This window comes from Haliotis cracherodii, unplaced genomic scaffold (assembly GCF_022045235.1).
Source record: "Haliotis cracherodii isolate W230 unplaced genomic scaffold, xgHalCrac1.p SCAF_5, whole genome shotgun sequence".
NCBI lineage: Eukaryota > Metazoa > Mollusca > Gastropoda > Lepetellida > Haliotidae > Haliotis > Haliotis cracherodii.
This window is the reverse complement of record NW_027266308.1, coordinates 33,206,695-33,227,330: the sequence shown is the minus strand read 5'-3', so window position 1 is coordinate 33,227,330 and position 20,636 is coordinate 33,206,695. Positions and strand designations below refer to the sequence as shown.

Here is a 20,636-nt window from a genome sequence, read left to right as displayed (position 1 = left end):
AACTAGCAATCTGCATTTGAAGGTTCAAATAATAACGCTAATGGTGCCATTGGAAGCTGTCGAGATCGCCGTATGTGTTGACCATGCACCGAGCTAATCAAATGATCAGCATGGTCCGAAGCCAAATTTTCGTTTCCTAATGGTATTAGGGACGTATCGGTTTGCTTGTTAATGTAAAACGATTTGTTAAGAGTGATTGAGTAAATGTTGTTTACGGCACAGTCAGTAATAGTGAGTGAGTGAGTTGGGTTTAACGCCGCTTTTAACAGTATTTCAGTTATATCACAGCGTGTCAGCTTAATGTGGGAGGAAAGCCCGAAGTGATGCAGGTCTCAGACGTTTATCACTTCGAAGAAACCAACTAGCACGGGTATGGTGCTGACAAACCTAGAAGCATAATCGGAGCGAACCGGGATTCAAAGCCACAATCATGGGTTTCCGGGGTGCCCAAGGGACGCAACTCTGCACAGCGATTTGCGGCGCCTCAGACGACTGGGCCACTCGTGCCCCCCAGTCAGTAATAGGGCAGTCTTTCTAACTGTGTAGGTCTTTCTAACTATGTAGACCAGGTAGACCACATGCAAACTGGTTCAGTGTAGAGCTAGCGCAGCGGAACCAGGCTGGGTAGACCATGGATTGATAGCTTGAGAAACGTTCACGACGTCCTACATCATAACCATCCGATCCTCATTAGTCGACTATTACAGCATGCATATGATGCACTGAGGTCACATTAAATAGCAACTGATTTATAAACAAATTAATTTACAAATGGATACCTTGCATTCCCGACCTATCAAGTGTTCGAATATTTTGGGTTTATAATGTTTTTGCCAGAATTTCAGCTGTATCAAGGCCGACATGAAGGGATTTCATTTTGTTAGAAAACAAAATATCTGGACAGTTTCACACGGTTATGTATCATTTGAATACTACTGTTTATTAACATATTTATATTGAAAAGACTTCAAAGAGTCACACATTATGACTTTGTTGTATACAGACAGCTTTCCACGGAGTTGTTTGGCGAGACGTTCACCGATGTATTAGATGAATTCCTACATCGGAGGTCCTGGGAACATCTGGGTTAGAATTGATCTTCAGCAACCCATGCTTGTCGTAAGAGGCGACTAACGGGATCGGGTGGTCAGGGTCTCTGACTTGGTTGATGCATGTCATCGTATTTCAATTTCGTGGATCGATGCTCATGATATCAATCACTGGATTGTCTGGTCCAAAATCGATTATTTACAGACCGCCGTCATATAGGTGGAATATTGCTGAATGCGGCGTTAAACAACAAACAAACACACTGGAATATTGCTGAATGTGGCGTTAAACAACAAACAAACACTGGAATATTGCTGAATGTGGCGTTAAACAACAAACAAACACTGGAATATTGCTCAATGCAGCGTTAAACAACAAACAAACACACTGGAATATTGCTGAATGCGGCGTAAACAACAAACAAACACACTGGAATATTGCTCAATGCAGCGTTAAACAACAGACACTGGAATATTGCTGAATGGGGCGTTAAACAAGAAACAAACACACTGGAATATTGCTCAATGCAGCGTTAAACAACAAACAAACACACTGGAATATTGCTCAATGCAGCGTTACAGAACAAACAAACAAACAAAATCCTTCAACCAGGGATGCACTCGGTGTATATGACCCTTTTCGTTGTTCAATTGGTCACTCTGTTGAAGACGAAAGAATACAGAAGCTAGTTTCTGAAATCATATACATGTACCGCGACTGTTATGTTATCACAGCTGCCGCATGGAACACCTTCTAAATGAACACTTCAACAAGCAGCAGACATGTTTAAAACAACACAAACTAGCAATAACACCACTCACGTGACCGACAAGGAGAAAAGGGCAGCTGTGACATAAGCTAATGATAAAACGCCATCTATATAATAATTGTTTCACAATTGATAATAATGGCATGATGAAATAATGCACATACCGCTAAGAACCCGCAAATATTGATGACGTAATTGTTTGAGAATCTGCCGTTTCGCTTGAAATGAAATCAATGTATACATATGTAGACACCTGTATCGTGTAATAAATATGTTTAGAAAATGAACAAAAAGGTCTCATCCCACAGTTTGGAATGAACATAAAAAAATATAAACCCAGATCTAAACTGTATTGTTTTACGAGTAGGTCTAATATCTGACTAAACATTATCTAATATATTCAAACACCAGTGTTCACATTGATAGTGTTAAGTTATTAAAGGCGGGAGTTCAGTTATAGAACGGCTGTGAGATAATGACACTAATATTTTAAACACCATGTGTGAACTATTTGAACGAATAATTACGTGCAAATCGTTCGCTTCTTTTATAATGCGTTAAGGGCTGTCGGGTAGCCTAGTGGTTAAAGCTTTCACTCGTCACGCCGAAGAACCGGGTTCGACTCCCCATATGGGTACAATGTGTGAAGCTCGTCGTTTCTGGTGTCCCCGCCATTATATTGCTGGAATGTTGCGTAAAGCCGCATAAAACCATACTCACTCACAACACTGTGTTATTTCATATAAGAAAAGTACTTGCCATTTCAGTTTGACCCCCTCACAAAACCAGTCTTTTCCTGACACGTACACCACGAGCAGTTTGATAGGATTGTAATTGGCCATCATTTGGCAGTGGAGGCTAACATTTGTGCCCGTCAGTTGCCATTGGCAACGTCACCATCCGACCTTATGGGGCTCACAGAGCCAGGCACATAACCCAACATTGAAATAATAAGTGTTTTAACATACTTGTTATTTCAGCAGGATTTGGAGGCAGTGCATGGCTGCATCCCCGTGCGCCCCATCCCCGTCCTGCACGAGCATTTCATGGGTCATCGTGGCCATCGCAGTTCCGATCTTCAATCTTGGAGCCACAAACAGGGCTTCATTGTAGGAGTTATATTGAGTGAATGATTAGCAGTTACACCGTTGTCTCAAAGTTAAAGCTATTTCAAGGTAGCTTGAAAACAGTAGTCGAGCCTATATTAAACAAGCCAGACTATTGTGACCCCAGGATAACGCATACATACAGAGACGGTGCCAGGATTATATTCTGGGGAGGAGGATATGTGTGTGTTCATATTACGAATTATTAACTTCGATGGCTGGTCACCCGATCCACATTTGTGAGTGAGTGAGTGGGCTCATGAATTTCTTGATCAACAATAATTAAAGATATTAATACCTTCTGTAGGTTTGGAATAGGCTAATCAGTCGCCCCTCAGCCCACCATCGTATATCAATAAATAAATTGGTGAGTACGCATTAAAATAGAAAAAACCAAAGATCTCAGTTGTTTCCACAGCTAATCCTCACACAGAGGATCATTCCCTGTCTTGAAATAACAAACAATTTAGTTTGATGTTAATGATAATATCTTTTTTCTGTAAGTTTAAATAAATTGGCATTTCTCAAGACTGTAGACTGTATTGACAATGAAGAGCCCCCAATTGTCCCCCTGGGTGATTGTGTGCCGTATGTCAAGAAACCCAGGAACCAAGTCACACCTGCTACAGTTGCTAATTGTAGGAAGCACACCTGTATCCCGCCACAATTATCAGCAGGCTCTTGGCAGACTTATGTCGAAGATTTTTTCAACATATCTGAATTAATTTGACTACTGGGTTGGCAGTGCAAATGTTGAATAAATAGCTAGGATTGAATGTATATATTTTGATTCTTATTGTTTGGTTTTTACCTCCCTGGTTATAATGCTATACCCCGCTGATAATGCCATATTTCCCAGAGGACGAAATGTGGCTTTATAGACTGCGCGATGTCCAAACAAATCTTCTTCATATATGCGAAGTACTTTCGCTTCTTTCAAGCATGGGTGGATGATTGAGTGACTGTAGATGAGCGGAAGTGTGATTGTTGTTTAACGCCGCACTCAGCAATATTCCCGCTATAAGACGGCGGTCTGTAAATAATCGAATCTGGACTAGTCAATCCAGTGATTCACAGCGTGAGCATCGATCTACACAAATGAGATACGATGACATGAATCAACCGAGCCTGATCACCCGATCCCGTTAGTCGCATCTTACGACAAGCATTGTCGCCTTTTACGGTCAGCATGGGTTGCTGTAGACCTATTCTAACCCGGATCTTCACAGGTGGGGTGCAGAAGTACTTCTATATATACCGTTACTATATATGTAAATACGCCATTCCTAAAATCATATTCTGTATTCATTTTCTGGCGAATCATGAATCATAATGTGGAATATTCATATTCATATGAAAAAAACGTTGTCGATTATCTAATTACATGTTTCCAACCTGTGTATAAAAAAGAACGTCTCTGACAATACTTTGAATTCCTCTCGGTTACATCCTTTTGATGCATCATGAGTAAGTGAGTATGGTTTTACGCCGCTTTAAACAATATTTCAGAAACATCACGGCGGGGGACACCAGAAATGGGCTTCACACATTGTACCCATGTCGGGAATCGAACCCGGGTCTTCGGCGTGACGACCTAACGCTTTAACCACTAGGCTACCCGACCGCCCCTTAATTAAGGTGTGAGCTGTGATAATCTACATTTTATAATCTACGTGCATTTCATAAAGTGCCCACTTCCGAGTCCTATATAAACTACTGCCCCTGGTACATCATGTGATCCACAAGGCAACGCCACTGTCGAAAACTACAATGGGGATTGGGTGGTCACGATGTGTGACCTTGCTGCAAGTGTGCCATCGTACGCTGACGGTGATTACCAGCCATTGGTTTACCGACTTTTCACAGGTCGCGTGATATAACTGGATTGCTGCTGACCGCGGCGTAAAACAACATTAATTATTCACTCTAAAATCGTGGACAATTAACATGAATATATAACGTCAAAAAAGAAAGAAAAGATTTTAAAAAAATAATTAAAAAAATTATTCACTCATTCACTCACACAATCACTTCAATTGGCACTTGTAATTGTTATCCTGTCAATGTGAAGAGCGGGACTCATACACTAGATGAGCTATTGTCTTATCCGTTTGTTTCAATAATACATTCAGCAAACATTCACTTCAGGAAGCTGCATGGCGTATGCTAAGATCCGGTAAATCGACCGGATGGGACACGCCCAGATGTTAGAATTACCCTAGACCTGTTATATAGCTTATATGCACTGGGGCTGTTCCCGGGGATGATTAATAGAATCGTACTGCCATTACACAACATAGTAAACTTCATGGTCGGACTTGGGAATCTGTTAAACGTCATCGCATACATATTCGTACCTAGTTATGCAAACATCTTCGTGAATGCAATGCACTTTGTCACAAGGGAGACGGTGGCCAAGTGGTCCACGCGACGCAGTTTGAAGTGCAGAGTTATTTCCCTTATCCGTGCCATGCAGGATGAACTGATCATGGGTTCGAAATTCGCACTGATCAGGATCCGCTGTCTGTGAGCACCCAACCTGTGTCCGAAAAGTGTAAGTGAATTGGGAATGACCATAGGACCTCCGAGTGAGTGAATGAGTAAAGAGAGTGAGTGGGTTACATTATTTAAGTCACATCACGCCATCTAAACTTGACGCGAGAGGAAGGTCCGCAGTGATGCAGGTCTTTGACGCCTTGGTGAGACACGGTTATGGTGCTCGCAAATTAAGGATCATAATCACGATTCGAACTCACGTCCATAGGATCCTTGCAGTCCTAAGGGGCGCAACTCCGCACAGCGAATTGTAGCGACTTTAGACAACTTGGTCATCCCTGTCCCCCCATTTTCGGAATACGGGTTTTTAGGTGAATTCATGTACAACATGCATGACTGTTATCCGATACACATACAAGAAGTTGAACGCAATTTACTTCAGCAACCCGGAAATCCTGCCGTGAAATTCCTAAGATCGCAAAGGATGCGATTGAAGCAGAAGGTGAAGAGAGAAATATCATTATATATACAGGATATCTTTAGACAGGATATTAATGGCAAACAAGTGAAGATCCGGGTTAGAATTGGTCTTATCGTAAGAGGCGACTAACGGGATTGGGTGGTCAGGCTCGATGACTAATTTGATGCATTTCATCGTATCCCAGTAGCCGCAACAAACAAACAAACAAACAATAAACAGAAACTCTGCAACAGTGTCGCTGGATAGAGTTTCAGGAAATGCAGGTGCACTTTAGATATGGCGTCAGATCTTTGCTGTAGGCTGGAGTCTCAGCGCCAGTACATGTGACAACAGGCGTGTGCAGTATCAAAGCTTATCTACTTTGCGATCGTATAATGTACTTTTTTTTATATGTCGAAGGCATACTTCGCAATCGTATTGGCAAAACTACTTGGAAAACACGCGCATTGTGGCATCACTAACTGTACGATTGTTCGAAGTGTTCGTAAAATACCGTTGACAGTACTTACCTCCCTTTGTAATATATTGCCCTGTCGGGCCAGCAATATACAGTATTCTGGTCTTGTATAGGCTGTTGGTGGTAGTTATCAGAAATCGATCTGGCTCCACTTGATACAACCTAAAGCAGACGTCATATCTCCGACATGGGCTTACACTTGATACAGTAAACACTGACAATGTTAACTCCCATTCCCACATTTGATTTGACGAATTACACGTTTGTGGTTGTTTGTTGTACCTTAGCAATATTCTAGCAACATGACAGCGACCTGTAAATAATCGAATCTGGGCCAGACAAACCAGTGATTGATATTATGAGCAATGTTAAACAAACAAAAGTGTAGTAGTAGTAGTAGTAGTAGTAGTAGTAGTAGTAGTAGTAGTAGTAGTAGCAGTAGTAGATCCCTGAGTAGTGGTGGTGGTAGCAGAAGCAGAAGTGGCAGTAGTAGTAGTTCTTATAGTAGAAGTAAAAATTAGTAGTGTAAGTAGTATTAGTGGTAGTAGCAGTGATAGTGATGGTAGTAGTAGTAGTAGTAGTAGTTGTTGTAGATGTGGCTTAGCAGTGGTGATGGTGGTGGGGGGTGGGGGAGTAGTAGTAGTGGTTGGGGTGGTGGTGGTAGTAGTAGTAGTAGTAGTGCATATCACTGGGCATCGAGTGAAATTAGATGTATACTATATATTGAACTCGAGTACTTGCATAACACATATATTACTACTAAAATGTTGCGTCCATAAATGTGTCGTTACGGTTACCAATGGTATTTCTATCATACAGTGAGTGAATGGTGATGATTTTATGCCGCTTGTAATATTTCAGCAATATCACGACGGAGGACTCCACAAATGGGCTTCACACATTGTACCCATGTTGGAAATCGAACCCGGGTTTTTGGCGTGACGAGCGAACGCTTTAACCACGAGGCTATCCGACCGCCCCTTAGAGACTGAGTACATGCATTGGTCGAGTTCATTTTGAAAATCGATACAGAAACTGGAGATCGAACTTCGCTAGCGTCAAGATCGTCTTCTGTATGAACTATCTGAATTTCCTTTTTACACACTTAAAACAGGCAAAACAATGCAAGAGGGCTTCCAGCCATGTGGGTAGAAGCTACGTTACATGAAGGGACCCTCACAAGATCATCATGTGTCTGTTACAGGCCAGGGCCCTGTCTTGTCTCCATGGCAAGTCGTTTTAACCGTATTTTGCTGACTGGTCGAAAATTGTGTAATTGTGTAATTTTCCTATCATAGTCACACATGTAATAGATATAAATGTAATCAGTCATCATTTCCGCTTGTGAAATAGCTGTCTTGTATTCTTCCAGCAATCTAACGCCTTCTCCGTACATCATCTGTCTCTGTCAAATAGATCAATCTGTCAAATGTTTCAACCTAAAAACTTGGAAATACATGTCGCCTATTTTGTGATACCAGGAGTCAGATATGGAGCCTGATTGTTTTCAGTCAGTATGTGAAACAATGTATAATTCAGGATTCACTTTCACTTCCATTGTCCACATAAAAAAATCAAAACGGGTGTCTCTTTATGCACGTGGAAATATCGCGATTTCCTTTAAATGCAAATTGAAAATTTACATATGTATTTTTAAAAATGATATGTTGTGAAAATATGCAAAATTGGCTATTCCTTCTTCTTAACACCAGGATGGGTGTTCCCTTCTTGGTAGCAGTGCTTTTTTTACGACAAATTGTCCATACAGTATACTTATTACCAAACAACGCGAGTGTTACTGTGTCTATCAGGGGGTTATGACCGTTTGCTAGGCGTTATAGTGCCAATTGATTATATCCACTGACGAGTGAATTCATCAGACCTGCCCATGGCACGCTACAGGCGATTAGGAGCTACTCACATGCTGGAGTATATGCAATATGCATAGCCTTGAGTAGCGGTACCAACCCCACCTGCCAATGACAGCCAGGCGCCATTTTGATCAAGTCACATGACCGCTCACCTTCATATTCCGCGAAACAGTGCGAGTCGGGCGAGGGCCTGTCAACAGTGAGAAGATCGTAAGCTCTCGGCAACCAACTGTAGATTCTCAGTGATGAGGTTGCAACGGAAGCTTGCGTTTACTTCTTGATGCTGCACACGAGAGGCCATTGTGCATGGATGTATATCATAGTTTTGGAGTTTATCAGTAACATTTGAACGGAGTTATAATCTTGTGTGAGGTCGGTTTTCTCTGTGGAAAGGAATACTCGCTCTGTGGTGGGCTTGTGTCAAAACACACTCTCGCCTCTCACAGGATTCCGAACTAGTGGTGATCGACCGTTATTAGTGATCTACTATAGAAAGCCCGTCAGATCGCTGTGAAATGAAAGAAAAGGGGCTTGTGAAATAGCCTAATACAGTATGGCGGGGGCCAAACCCGGCGTGCATGTCGTTCAGCTCAGGCCTATCCGTGTTCCGGAGATTCTGATCAAAGGACACAAGTTTATCAAATGGGATGATGTGAGTACTTGCCTTTCTTAATTGTTTATTTACACAGTCACGGTTGATTGACTATTCACGTGGGTCAAGCCAGCACGCGCTGACCCGTGGAGCATAAGTCACGCATAAGACACGCCTTTTTTGAACGTTTGTGCATAACGGTAGGTTCACTGATCCATTGACAGCACTGCTATCAATGTTCTTATGGAAGCGTAACGGGATCCGCACCGCTGTCTGCCTGTAATTATATCTACTTTGACATTGAGCATTGACTCTCTTTCAGCTTCACAAATCAGATGATTAGGTTTCTTTTGTGTAGAAAAATGCTGATGGTTTTAGCACCAGAAAGTCAGCTCTGCCGCTGAGAACCAAGCGAATTCCAAATGTCAATATAATAAACATAAATATTATCACACATTTACGCGGTTTACGTGTTACAGGGCCCAGTCAAGTCATATATGAGCCAACTGGCATTTGATATTAAATTTCTATTAAGACATCATATCGTTGTGAGTGTTGATGCATTTGATAACTAGCAGTTTTTGTTTTGTAGGTTATATATGACAATTCTTGTTTCAAAATGGATCATTTGATTGAAATGTCGTCACACATGTTACTGTACTTTGACATTATCTGTCTCTTTATGCAATGGTTGACAGACTCAAGATGTATCAAAGATGAAACTGCAATGTTTGAATAACAGGAACATTATTTTTATAAACAAAACATACCATGGAAATTCTTTCACGCACAATAACCAAGCATATCTAAACCTTTTATTTGTGAATTTTGCAGCATGTTAGATAAACATTCATTTGTTGATATTAACACCTGAACAAGAGTCAAGTATACATTAAGACACATGTCATACGACTATCTTGCCAAGTCTACAGTGTCATTAATTGAGAATGGATTATTTCTCTTGTAACGATCAGTTTCATTACTTGTTTAAATGTAGGTATAATATAATACTGTCGAAATATTGTTTGGAGATCGTTATCTGAAATATTATTAAGTTCTTATTACATAAAATATTTTTCTTATTGCAGAATGTTTGTTAGAAACATACAAATATTATTTTTTTTATGTTCAATTTCCCTTCGACAGTGTACATTTTTCTATCTTTTGAAATCTGTTGGGAGAAAAGCAGGGCATTTCTGAAATGCATTTCAATGAATGCTTGCCAGCATGCTTAGTTATAGTGTTGCCACTTTCACCAATACACCTCCCCAGCAGCTAGTTAACATAATATCATCACTTGACCCTTTCCCACCTGTTTCATATTGATTGTGTATATTGACCAGCCTCCAAACTTACTGCCAGTGTATTGTTGGGGTATGGGAAATCATGCCAGAATCACGATCAACGGCTAGAATTTCACAATACTGACGAATGGGCTTTTTCAATTAGGTGAATAGCAAAACAGACTAGATTGAGAAACATTGACAGCTATTAAATGCAGGTGCTTGTTAATAGTGCATAACAGTACTGTTAATATTGACAATATGTATGTTGTGTCAGTTGAGATTGACAAGGCAGAGAAGTGATGACTTAAATTATTGATGTGGGTCATGATTTGTAGAAGTGTTGTAGTCGTGATAGTGATGGATGTGGTTCATTCGTTGGAGGAATGTCAGCCTGTATCTGTTCAAGCAGGTCAGCATGGTTAGAAGAAAGACACTGTCATATTCTGTGTCTTTTATTATTTGGTGAAGGAGAGTGAATGGCTGTATGCTTTTAGTAAGAGTCAGCAGTAAGATTAGAATATGATTTGAAGGAACGCCTTTTTGGCAATGTTCACGAGTGCCTCCGAAACAAATGTACAAATATGTAAAAAGTGGTAATTTCCCTGAGATCACAAATCATTCCCTGTTCATCACAGTATCGATGTATAGCAAACTTGTGCCCAGCATGTACAATGCTCAATATTTCACCTATCTTATTGATCAAGGAAATCCATGAGAATCAATCTGTGCAAAACAACTTCGTGTTGTTTAACATAATAGGAAATCACAACAATGCACATAACACAATTTTTTGTCGTTTTATCTATCACTTCTATTTTTGATTACTTTATTTCTGCACAGAATAAACAGAGTATGATTGTGAAGTTAGTATCATATGAATTTGACGAGAAATATTCTAATGATCAATTTTCTATACGTCATTATGAAACTTTATATGTTATATATTCTTTTTTTGCCAGTGGGTCGATATATATGTATTCAATCACTGCTGCTTTCATAGCTATATATAATTACGCTCTCCAAAGATTCAGTGAGGCATGTGATATTATGATTAAACTACAGCAATATTGATGCATACTGTATGGACAGGAATACAAATTATATACTCTGTGTCAAGAGAGGACAGTCCTACACAGAGGCTATACAGTATGTGATATGGTGTAAGACATTGTTGTACAGAAGACTCAACAGTGAAGGAAAGGGGACATCTGCCCTTATGATCCATATTTAATTGTTTTTTGCTGAAGCCAAGCTTTTGTTTGTTTGTTGTTTAATTCCACACTCAGCAATATTCCAGCTATGTGACAGCAGTCTGTCAATAATCAAGTCAGCGCCAGACAATCCACTGATTGACATCATGAGCATCAGTCTCCACAATAGGAATACTATGACATGCATCATTCTAGTCAGCAAGCCTGACCACCCAATGCCGTAAGTCGCCTCTAACAAGTATGGTTGCTCAAGACTAATTCTAACCAGGATCTTCACAGGTCTCTGAAACAAAGGGAATATGATTCTATATTGGAAGTATTTTTGGTGTGACCTGTTGTGATGCTTGTCTCTTTGTCTCAGTACTATACTTAGTATTAGTTTATTATAGCCACGCCTTATTCCAATCTAGATGCTCCCTGACATTTAGTTGTTTACATAATAATGATTGCTAGTCGTAAACAATGATATAAAATATGATTATCATTAGTGTTACATTTACTAAGTAACATAAATATCATGATATGATGTTCCAGAATATCTTCAGTTTAAAGTAGGTTACTTTATTTAATAAACAATGCTACATGCATGATTGGGTTGGTTTAATGCTTTAAACAGAATTTCAGTTATTTGACAGTATGTAAGTAAGTTTATTTTTGGTTTTGTAGGCCATCAGCCCATGTACACTGTTGATACAACAATATCCTATATATATGGCAATTAGGCGGTAGATCACACAATATACTTACTATCAAGTGCATATTTACATTTCAGAGCTTCTTTATGAACTAAGCACATTTGTTACGGACATGCACATCATTAGAAGTCAGTAATTTATGAAATTTACAAATATTTGATGAAATATGCCACTTCGGTATGTACTTATTTCTCAACAATACATATGCTTCGCAATCATATATGAAATGGAGTTCATCTTCAAGGTTTTCTAAATTGGATAGAACTAGTTCTGTTATTTTAATATTGTGAATCAATGTTATTGTTCTGTTTATATATATGTTAATTGTCCTTTTGTCAATGAAAATATGTTTGCTTTGTCTTGGTAACTTCAGCTATAATCATGATAATGGTTTTGCTTTTTCATTGATAGTTTTGAAATTCCATGTCAACTTCCATGATTTTGAACTCTTATACCTAAACATGTCTTGCTGGATAAATGTACTATGCTTAACAAAATGTCCTTTGAATATGTTAATATGATTATTCCTATCTTTGCTTCAAAGGTGTCAATTCAATATGTTATTATTTCGTATTCCCATCTTTTTTTCAAATGTGTCAGTTCAATTTGTTATTATTTCTTATTCCCATTTTTGCTTAAAAGGTGTCAGTTCTATGTGTCATTATTTCGTATTCCTATCTTTGCTTCAAAGGTGTCAATTTGATCATGGGTTTTATCACTTATTTTATCAATGATTATTAGTAGTTTGGGATCAATTTACATTAAATGTAATTTCCGATTATTTATTTTTTACTGAAAGAGATAATTGCTCTTTGAAATATCAGAAACCAGCCATTATCTTGATAAAAACCAATAATCCAGCCTCTGAAACTGTAATTTATTTTATTCTAATTATATGACTGCTTGTCGAAGTTGTACGGTTTGTGGCCAGTTGAGCAAAATTATGTAGCATATGGTTTACAAGGTAATTTATGATGCCGACTTCTCGAACAATCTGTTGTATATAACAGTGTCATATGTTGCCATCAATATAATTGTTTGCGGTAGCAATAGAGAGACAAGGAAGTAGCTGATATGAGATATTGTCTGTGTCAATCTACAGTATATGGCCATTATCAATTGGCAGTGATAAGAAAAGTGATGTGTGGGTACTGATATGACATTGTTTCCTGATGTAATTGTAACACGTGCTTATGTTTACTGTAAGATACTGCATGCTTAATTAAAGATTATATTCATATATTTAAATGATATGAGGTGATATATATTTATTTCAATTAAACAATAAAACAAGTGTTACAAACATAGAATTTGTATGGAAGTGATTGGGTTTAAGTGTGTATTCTTATAAGGCCGACTTTGAGAAATATGTAATTCACTTATACAGTGTTCCCGTTCACCAGTAATTACCAGTTTTTTACCGGTAAAATTAGGCTTGGACCGATAATTCATGTGCCTGCCAGTCCCTATGGACTGGCAAATAAGGTACTTATAAATCTTTGTTGTTGAACAAAACATCGGTGATATTCATATAAGTACATTTTTCGAACAAAGTCAGTTTTCTGATACCATCAAGGTTTCCTCTTGTCTATTTCTTGGTTAAAATATCCAGTTGTAGCGACTTTTTCTCGAAATATTAAAAAATAAAGAGAAAATTGCGACTGAAGTTTGCTTGAATGACGTACAGATCTAACAAAGTTACTTCAGAGATGCCATCTTTGCACTGAACAGAATTAAAAACAAATAATTTTCCTACGTTTTTTCATTTGTTGAAAGTTGGGACTTGCAAAAATTAGTGGGGACTGGTAATTTTTAGAGTTGCCAGTCCACAAGGACTGGCAGTTTCAAAAGCCAGCGGGAACACTGCTTATAATATTTAAGTCAATCTCAAATTGTCAGATGTTTTATAGGTGAATGAATTTAGTGATAATTCAAGTGCACAATGACAACGGAAAATGAAATTGAATGTGAAATTGAAAATAAAATTGAAAATAAAATTGAGAACCGCAAGGCTAAGGGACAGTTTGTTCTGTTCAACATTAACCTCAAACTGTACCCTAACCAATCAACTATCACCTGCCATTTTCGTACACATCTCTGACATGATGTAAGTCTTGTGTGTGTTCAACATTGACTTCAGTTCTAATCCACGGCTAGTTGATTGAAATTACCCCATGGGAATTCCGGGTTAGAGTAGATCCTATGCTTGTCATAAGTGGTAACTTAATGGATCGGGTGGTCAGGCACAGTGACTCGGTTGATTGCTGTCATTGTACCTGATGGAGTAGGTCCTTGCTCACAATATCAATCACTGGTTTGTGTGTCCGCTCTCGATTACGTACTGGATGCACTTTTACAGCTGGAATATTTGTGTGTGCTGCACTGAACAACAAAAAACAAAACATTTAAACAAGGATTTGCCATCAGCATGATTTCCCTGAGTCTTTAGCATTGGTTTGGTTTGGTTTGGTTTGTTGTTTTACGCTGCATTCAGCAATATTCCAGCTATATGACGGCGGTCTGTAAATAATCGAGTCTGGACCAGACAATCCAGTGATTGACAGCATGAACATGTATCCATGCAATTGGGATTGATGACATGTATCAACCAAGTCAGTGAGCCTGACCACCCGATCCCGTTAGTTGCCTTTTACGACAAGCATAGTCAGTCGCCTTTACGGCAAGTATGGGTTGCTGAAGACCTTTTCTACCCCGGAATCTTCACGGGTCCTTTAGCATTGGACTGGTGTCACTTGAAGATGACAGATCAGTGTTTCCACTAGCTTTTGAAACTGCCTGTCCTGGTGGACTGACAACTTTAAAACATTACCAGTCCCCCACATTCACGTGATCTTCTCTATGAGCATATGTTATTTTTGAAGTGATTATGAGAACATTTTCAAACTGTTGGCAAACTCACGTAGGCACAAACACCTGAAATATTCAATATGCATTCATGCAATACATCGATCCTGCTACATATCATAAATGAGTTTCTATTGTACAATAAATATATCAAAAGTGATTCCATGGCATTTAATTAATTTTGCGTGTATTTTTCCAGAAACCTAAAGGAGTTAGACCATGCATTGTTTCCTGATTGGTTGATGATAGAGTGGGCGGGGCTTGTGTTGCATTATTGCGATTTTGTATTGTTTTCTACAGTTTTTGGTGTTAAATGAGCAGATAGTGAAGTTATTATTGTTAATTTATATCTTTCTAAGAAGTAACATCAATATATATTTGCGTATATGGACGCATAATGTAAAAACTAGTGAATGGACACTGTGAATTCGTGTATACGTTTATACTTCCATAAAAACGAAAAATATTGAAGTCAATTCTTAAATATATCATGTTGCTTAGTTACACTAGTACCAAGCTATGATAGCCTCAGTAAATTGTCACTCACTTATTGGGGTTTGGGTGGGCTATTCATGTACAGAGGTGTGGATATTAGGCAAGCAAGAGTTTTATGATTGTTGGTTTGAATCCAACGTTGGTTTTAAGGTTTGTGAGCACCAAGCTCATGGGTTTTACCTCAGCGGTAACCCATGACCTGCATCACTTCCGGCTTTCCTCCCACACCAAGCTGACTCGCCGCGGTATTCCTGAAACACTGGTCAAGTGGGAAACACCAATCTCACTCACTCATACAAGTACTGAATGACAAAAAGAACGCAATTCCTTCTGTTATAGTGTTACAACAGTTGTGGTCCCTGTTCCACAAAACGATCGTAGCGCAACGACTATTGTAAGCCTATGTTAAAGTATGGGAGTTACGAACACCTTAGCGTTACGATTGCTTTATGGAACAGGAACCTGGTCATGTTTGAGGCGATGAAGCCTATATTTTCTTGTTGTGGTTAATAGTTTCTCAGTTAAAGGCTGTGTGAGGGATAATTTCATAATCTTAAAACTGCAGATAAATAGACATGTTCAAGAAAGATTTCAGCAAACTACACCACATAAAGTTGAGAAATATTGAAAGACAAGATAGTGGGTTTGATAGGCAAGTCTTAGTCTTCGGCACATTACGCAATCACACAGCTCGTCTCACAGCAAATATCTCGCGTGCCTTAGATTACAGGTGTACACTGTGTGGAATACACCATGGAGTGAAACAGTGGGGTGGAGATGTAGAGGTCAGGTGGTTGTGGGGATGTAGGGGTCAGGTGGTTGTGGAGATGTAGGGGTCAGGTGGTTGTGGAGATGTAGGGGTCAGGTGGTTGTGGAGATGTAGGGGTCAGGTGGTTGTTGGGATGTAGGGGTCAGGTGGTTGTGGAGATGTAGGGGTCAGGTGGTTGTGGGGATGTAGGGGTCAGGTGGTTGTGGGAATGTAGGGGTCAGGTGGTTGTTGGGATGTAGGGGTCAGGTGGTTGTAGAGATGTAGGGGTCAGGTGGTTGTAGAGATGTAGGGGTCAGGTGGTTGTGGAGATGTAGGGGTCAGGTGGTTGTGGAGATGTAGGGGTCAGGTGGTTGTGGAGATGTAGGGGTCAGGTGGTTGTAGAGATGTAGGGGTCAGGTAGTGGTGGGGATGTAAGGGTCAGGTGGTTGTAGAGATGTAGGGGTCAGGTAGTGGTGGAGATGTAGGGGTCAAAAGGTTGAGGTTGTTGGGATGTAGGGGTCAAAAGGTTGAGGTTGTTGGGATGTAGGGGTCTAAAGGTTGAGGTTGTTGGGATGTAGAGGTCTAAAGGTTGAGGTTGTTGGGATGTAGGGGTCAGGTGGTGGTGGAGATGTAGGGGTCAAAAGGTTGAGGTTGTTGGGATGTAGGGGTCAAAAGGTTGAGGTTGTTGGGATGTAGGGGTCTAAAGGTTGAGGTTGTTGGGATGTAGAGGTCTAAAGGTTGAGGTTGTTGGGATGTAGGGGTCTAAAGGTTGAGGTTGTTGGGATGTAGGGATCAAAAGGTTGAGGTTGTTGGGATGTAGGGGTCAAAAGGTTGAGGTTGTTGGGATGTAGGGGTCAAAAGGTTTAGGTTGTTGGGATGTAGGGGTCAAAAGGTTGAGGTTGTTGGGATGTAGGGGTCGAAAGGTTGAGGTTGTTGGGATGTAGGGGTCTAAAGGTTGAGGCTGTTGGGATGTAGGGGTCAAAAGGTTGAGGTTGTTGGGATGAAGTCTCCTGCTCCATATAAGTGATTTCAGCACCATACCTTTGTTTGAGGCTTCAACAACAAGGGAAATTGTTTTGACATGCATAATTTCTGATGTTCCTAACACATTAAACTCACACACTGTGAAAGTTTGTTCAAAGCTGGCTGAACTTAAAACCCAACCCACTCACTCAGTCTCTAAGTATTAAGCCAACACCACAAAAGCCTTTTGTTAACCATGTAAAAAACACATTGAACACAATGCATTATTTCACATTATCCATTTTGTATGGCACGACTTCAAGGGTTGTCTCTCACCTATCAAGTTAAGTATTGACATTAGGAATAAAATGCCCCACGTTAACTATTCATGAAATCGTAGCGATTTGCTTTCATCATAAATCCAGCATTGCATGGTCTCAAGATGGCAATAAAATGGTCTTTCCAAAGAAGAGAACACAATGACATACGTTTGATGGATATGCCACTGAGGTTTGCCAACGGGGTTCACTTGGTGCAGCAGGCTGAGGGCAGGGTACTATTTATGGGGAGTGGGCCAGCTTGCAGTGTACAGTGGGGAAAACCATGATGAGCGCAGGTATTTATCTAGGCACTTCAGAGGCCAGTCGGCACTAGGTTGTGCAAATGTCAGAAAAAGTTTCCAAATTGGAATGTACAAATTCCTAGCAATTTCACTCAGCAATGGTGACTTGTATTTCACGAAGAACAGAACCAAGACATAAGAAAAATATTTTAATATTCAGTTTTGTGTTACTGCATTGCAATAAGTCTGAAGTTAGGAAGAGGAGGACCAACTAAACTGTGTCCCCTGTCACAGGGGGGATGGAATGGAGAGACTTGTGTGTGTGGACAATTCTCCAGTTGACAATTGGGTGGATTTGATATTGTGGAATGATATATGAATAATATATGGTTACTACTACTACAATTTTGTTTGTTGTTTAACGCCGCACTCAGCAATAATACAGCTATATGATGGCGGTCTGTAAATAATCGAGTCCGGACCAGACAATCCAGTGATTGACATCTTGAACATCGATCCACGCAATTTGGATCAATGACATGCATCAACCAAGTCAGCGAGCCTAACCACCCGATCCTGTTAGTCGCCTTTTATGACAAGCATAGTCGCAAATAATATATGGATCAGTATATGACATAAGTATGATAAGTTTGAAAGTCTGATCGTAACTACTAAATTTGTCTAAGATGAAACATGTATGTTTAAACGAGAAAAACATATTCAAAACCTGAATCATCAGAATATTCAATAACTGATGATGATTCAAAAAGACAGGGATACAGAAAATGTTAGCAGACATTCTCTATCATGTCTACAAAATCATCCAATTATTAATTTCATTCTTTTTAAATTCACAGCTGAAGTATTTTACTGTTAACAATGCAAAATCAATATTAAGTATCAATAACGGGTGTGACAAATGACAGCATGAATTTTTAACACAAGATAATAATAATTAGAATTAATACTTCTATAAGAGTGAGTGAATGAGTATGCTTTTAGCAATATTCCAGCAATATCACTTTGGGGGATACCAGAAATGGGCTTCACACATTGTATCCATGTCGGTACCACTATAACAGCGATAGCTGTAAGCTGTGATGCTGCTTGGTACACATGCACCAGAGAAATGCATGTGTTTTAGGGGCAACCCTCTTAGAGACATCTTGTAGTGTTTACCTAAAGATGGCGGCCATGTTGGATATCCATGTTGCCTCAAGCAACTGAGTTGTAGATGCCATATTTTCACAACCAAATGTTCTGCCAGTCAATACTTGTGTTGTAAGGCTGGTAATTTGGTTTCATTTGAAATGACTCTGGCTTCTACTGGTTGAGACCTGATGGGAGTACACTGACTCTTGCAATACTATTTACACACTATTTTGCAATACTATTATATAGGGCTGGGACGGGTAACTCGGGTACCCGGGTTAGCTGGGTACTGAGACTCGTGGTTAGTCACGTGATGTATTGTTTAATGACAAAAATGATCTAGAACTCTATGGTTACTAAACAAGTCACTAATGTTTGCATTTCTTTCTGACTATGCCCCTATTCTTTCAGACTTTTCATTTGGTTGAATAAAGATATAACTTAAGTCAACTTCGGTGTATGCATGACCAGATAGTTTATTACATGTATCTAAATATGTTTTGCCAGGGCTATGGTAAAAAAATTCCCAATCAGACATTTTGTACCTTTCTCTTGAGACCTATAGCATGTACAGTCGGTACAGAGGTAGGGTCGGGTAATAGGGGGGTGAGTACCCGGGTAGTAAATTTGGACTCGTCCCAGCCCTACTATTTAGTACAACTATTGCAATACTAATGTCTTACACATCCTTGCTCTAGCAGGCTGCCTAAGGGGGTTCTAAAGAGAGTTAGCTGTGATTATTAACCAACATTTTTTTAAACATTTTTGGATGAATACCCCTATGTTTCACAACCAGGGGTGGGTCCAGGATTGTGAAGTGGTGCAATGTTAAAACTATTGACGGTTGACAAGTAAGCTGTCTGAAAAAAGTGTGTGTGTCTGTGGGTGGGTGTTTTTAAGTTGCCCCTGAAAACAATTTCATTTGATCATCACTGATGACAACTGTTCTCAAATGACCATATGATAACACACACTGCTGACTCAATCACTTTATAATATAAAAATGTCTAATGCGATAGGGGCTGTCGGGTAGCCTAGTGGTTAAAGCGTTCGCTCGTCATGCCGAAGATCCGGGTTCGATTCCCGACATGGGTACAATGTGTGAAGCTCATTTCTGGTGTCCCCCGCCGTGACATTGCTGGAATATTGCTAAAAGCGGCATAAAACCAAACTGACTCACTCACTCACTCTAATGCGATAAATTGGACTGCCTCTGTGGTCTATTACATAGAGTGTTACACAAGCACACACACAAGCACACACACACAATCACAAACAAACACATTTTATATTATCAGTGTGACCATCAGTACATAAATCTAAACATCAAATATGCCATTGTTGTTCAGAGATAAGTATCTATTTTGGAAGAGATATTTTTTAATACTGCCATATTAGTTACAAGATGTTATTTGTGTTGCAACATCAATCAAGTTGGCATGGTTGTGACACTGCCGTGATGTTAACACACATACCTACAGCAGGACTGCCCACTATCCGGCTTCACCACAGTGTTGACAGATTCCTACAATACACACCTGACATCCCCGTAGGCTAATTTGCTTGACCTATATTTCCCTCAATTCAGTACAAAAGGAAATCTTTTATCGAACTGATTCCTGAAGATTCTATAAAGGCTAAAAAGATAACAAAATAGGACAATTTCTTTCATATGAATACTTCAGTCTTTCGTCACTGATATGTGCTGCATCTGATAGTAAACAGGTTCAAGTTTTAGGGGCAACCAGTATTAGAAATTATTATATTAATGTCTTAGGAAATGTGAAAAAGCTTGGGTTGAAGGTAGTTATGCAAGCTTTACAACTTGTAAGGCTGG

General features: G+C 39.6%; 1 protein-coding gene across 1 annotated transcript in view; it reads left to right on the top strand.

Moving 5' to 3' along the window:
* Positions 1-8,420: 8,420 nt before the first annotated feature.
* Positions 8,421-20,636, top strand: part of LOC139444152 (1-phosphatidylinositol 4,5-bisphosphate phosphodiesterase beta-1-like) — a 150,840-nt gene continuing 138,624 nt past the window's right edge. Inside the window, exon 1 of the mRNA XM_071225050.1 lies at positions 8,421-8,882. Within this exon, the coding sequence (XP_071081151.1) occupies positions 8,784-8,882 (99 nt within the window). The 5' untranslated portion in view covers positions 8,421-8,783. The remainder of the gene's footprint in view (positions 8,883-20,636) is intronic.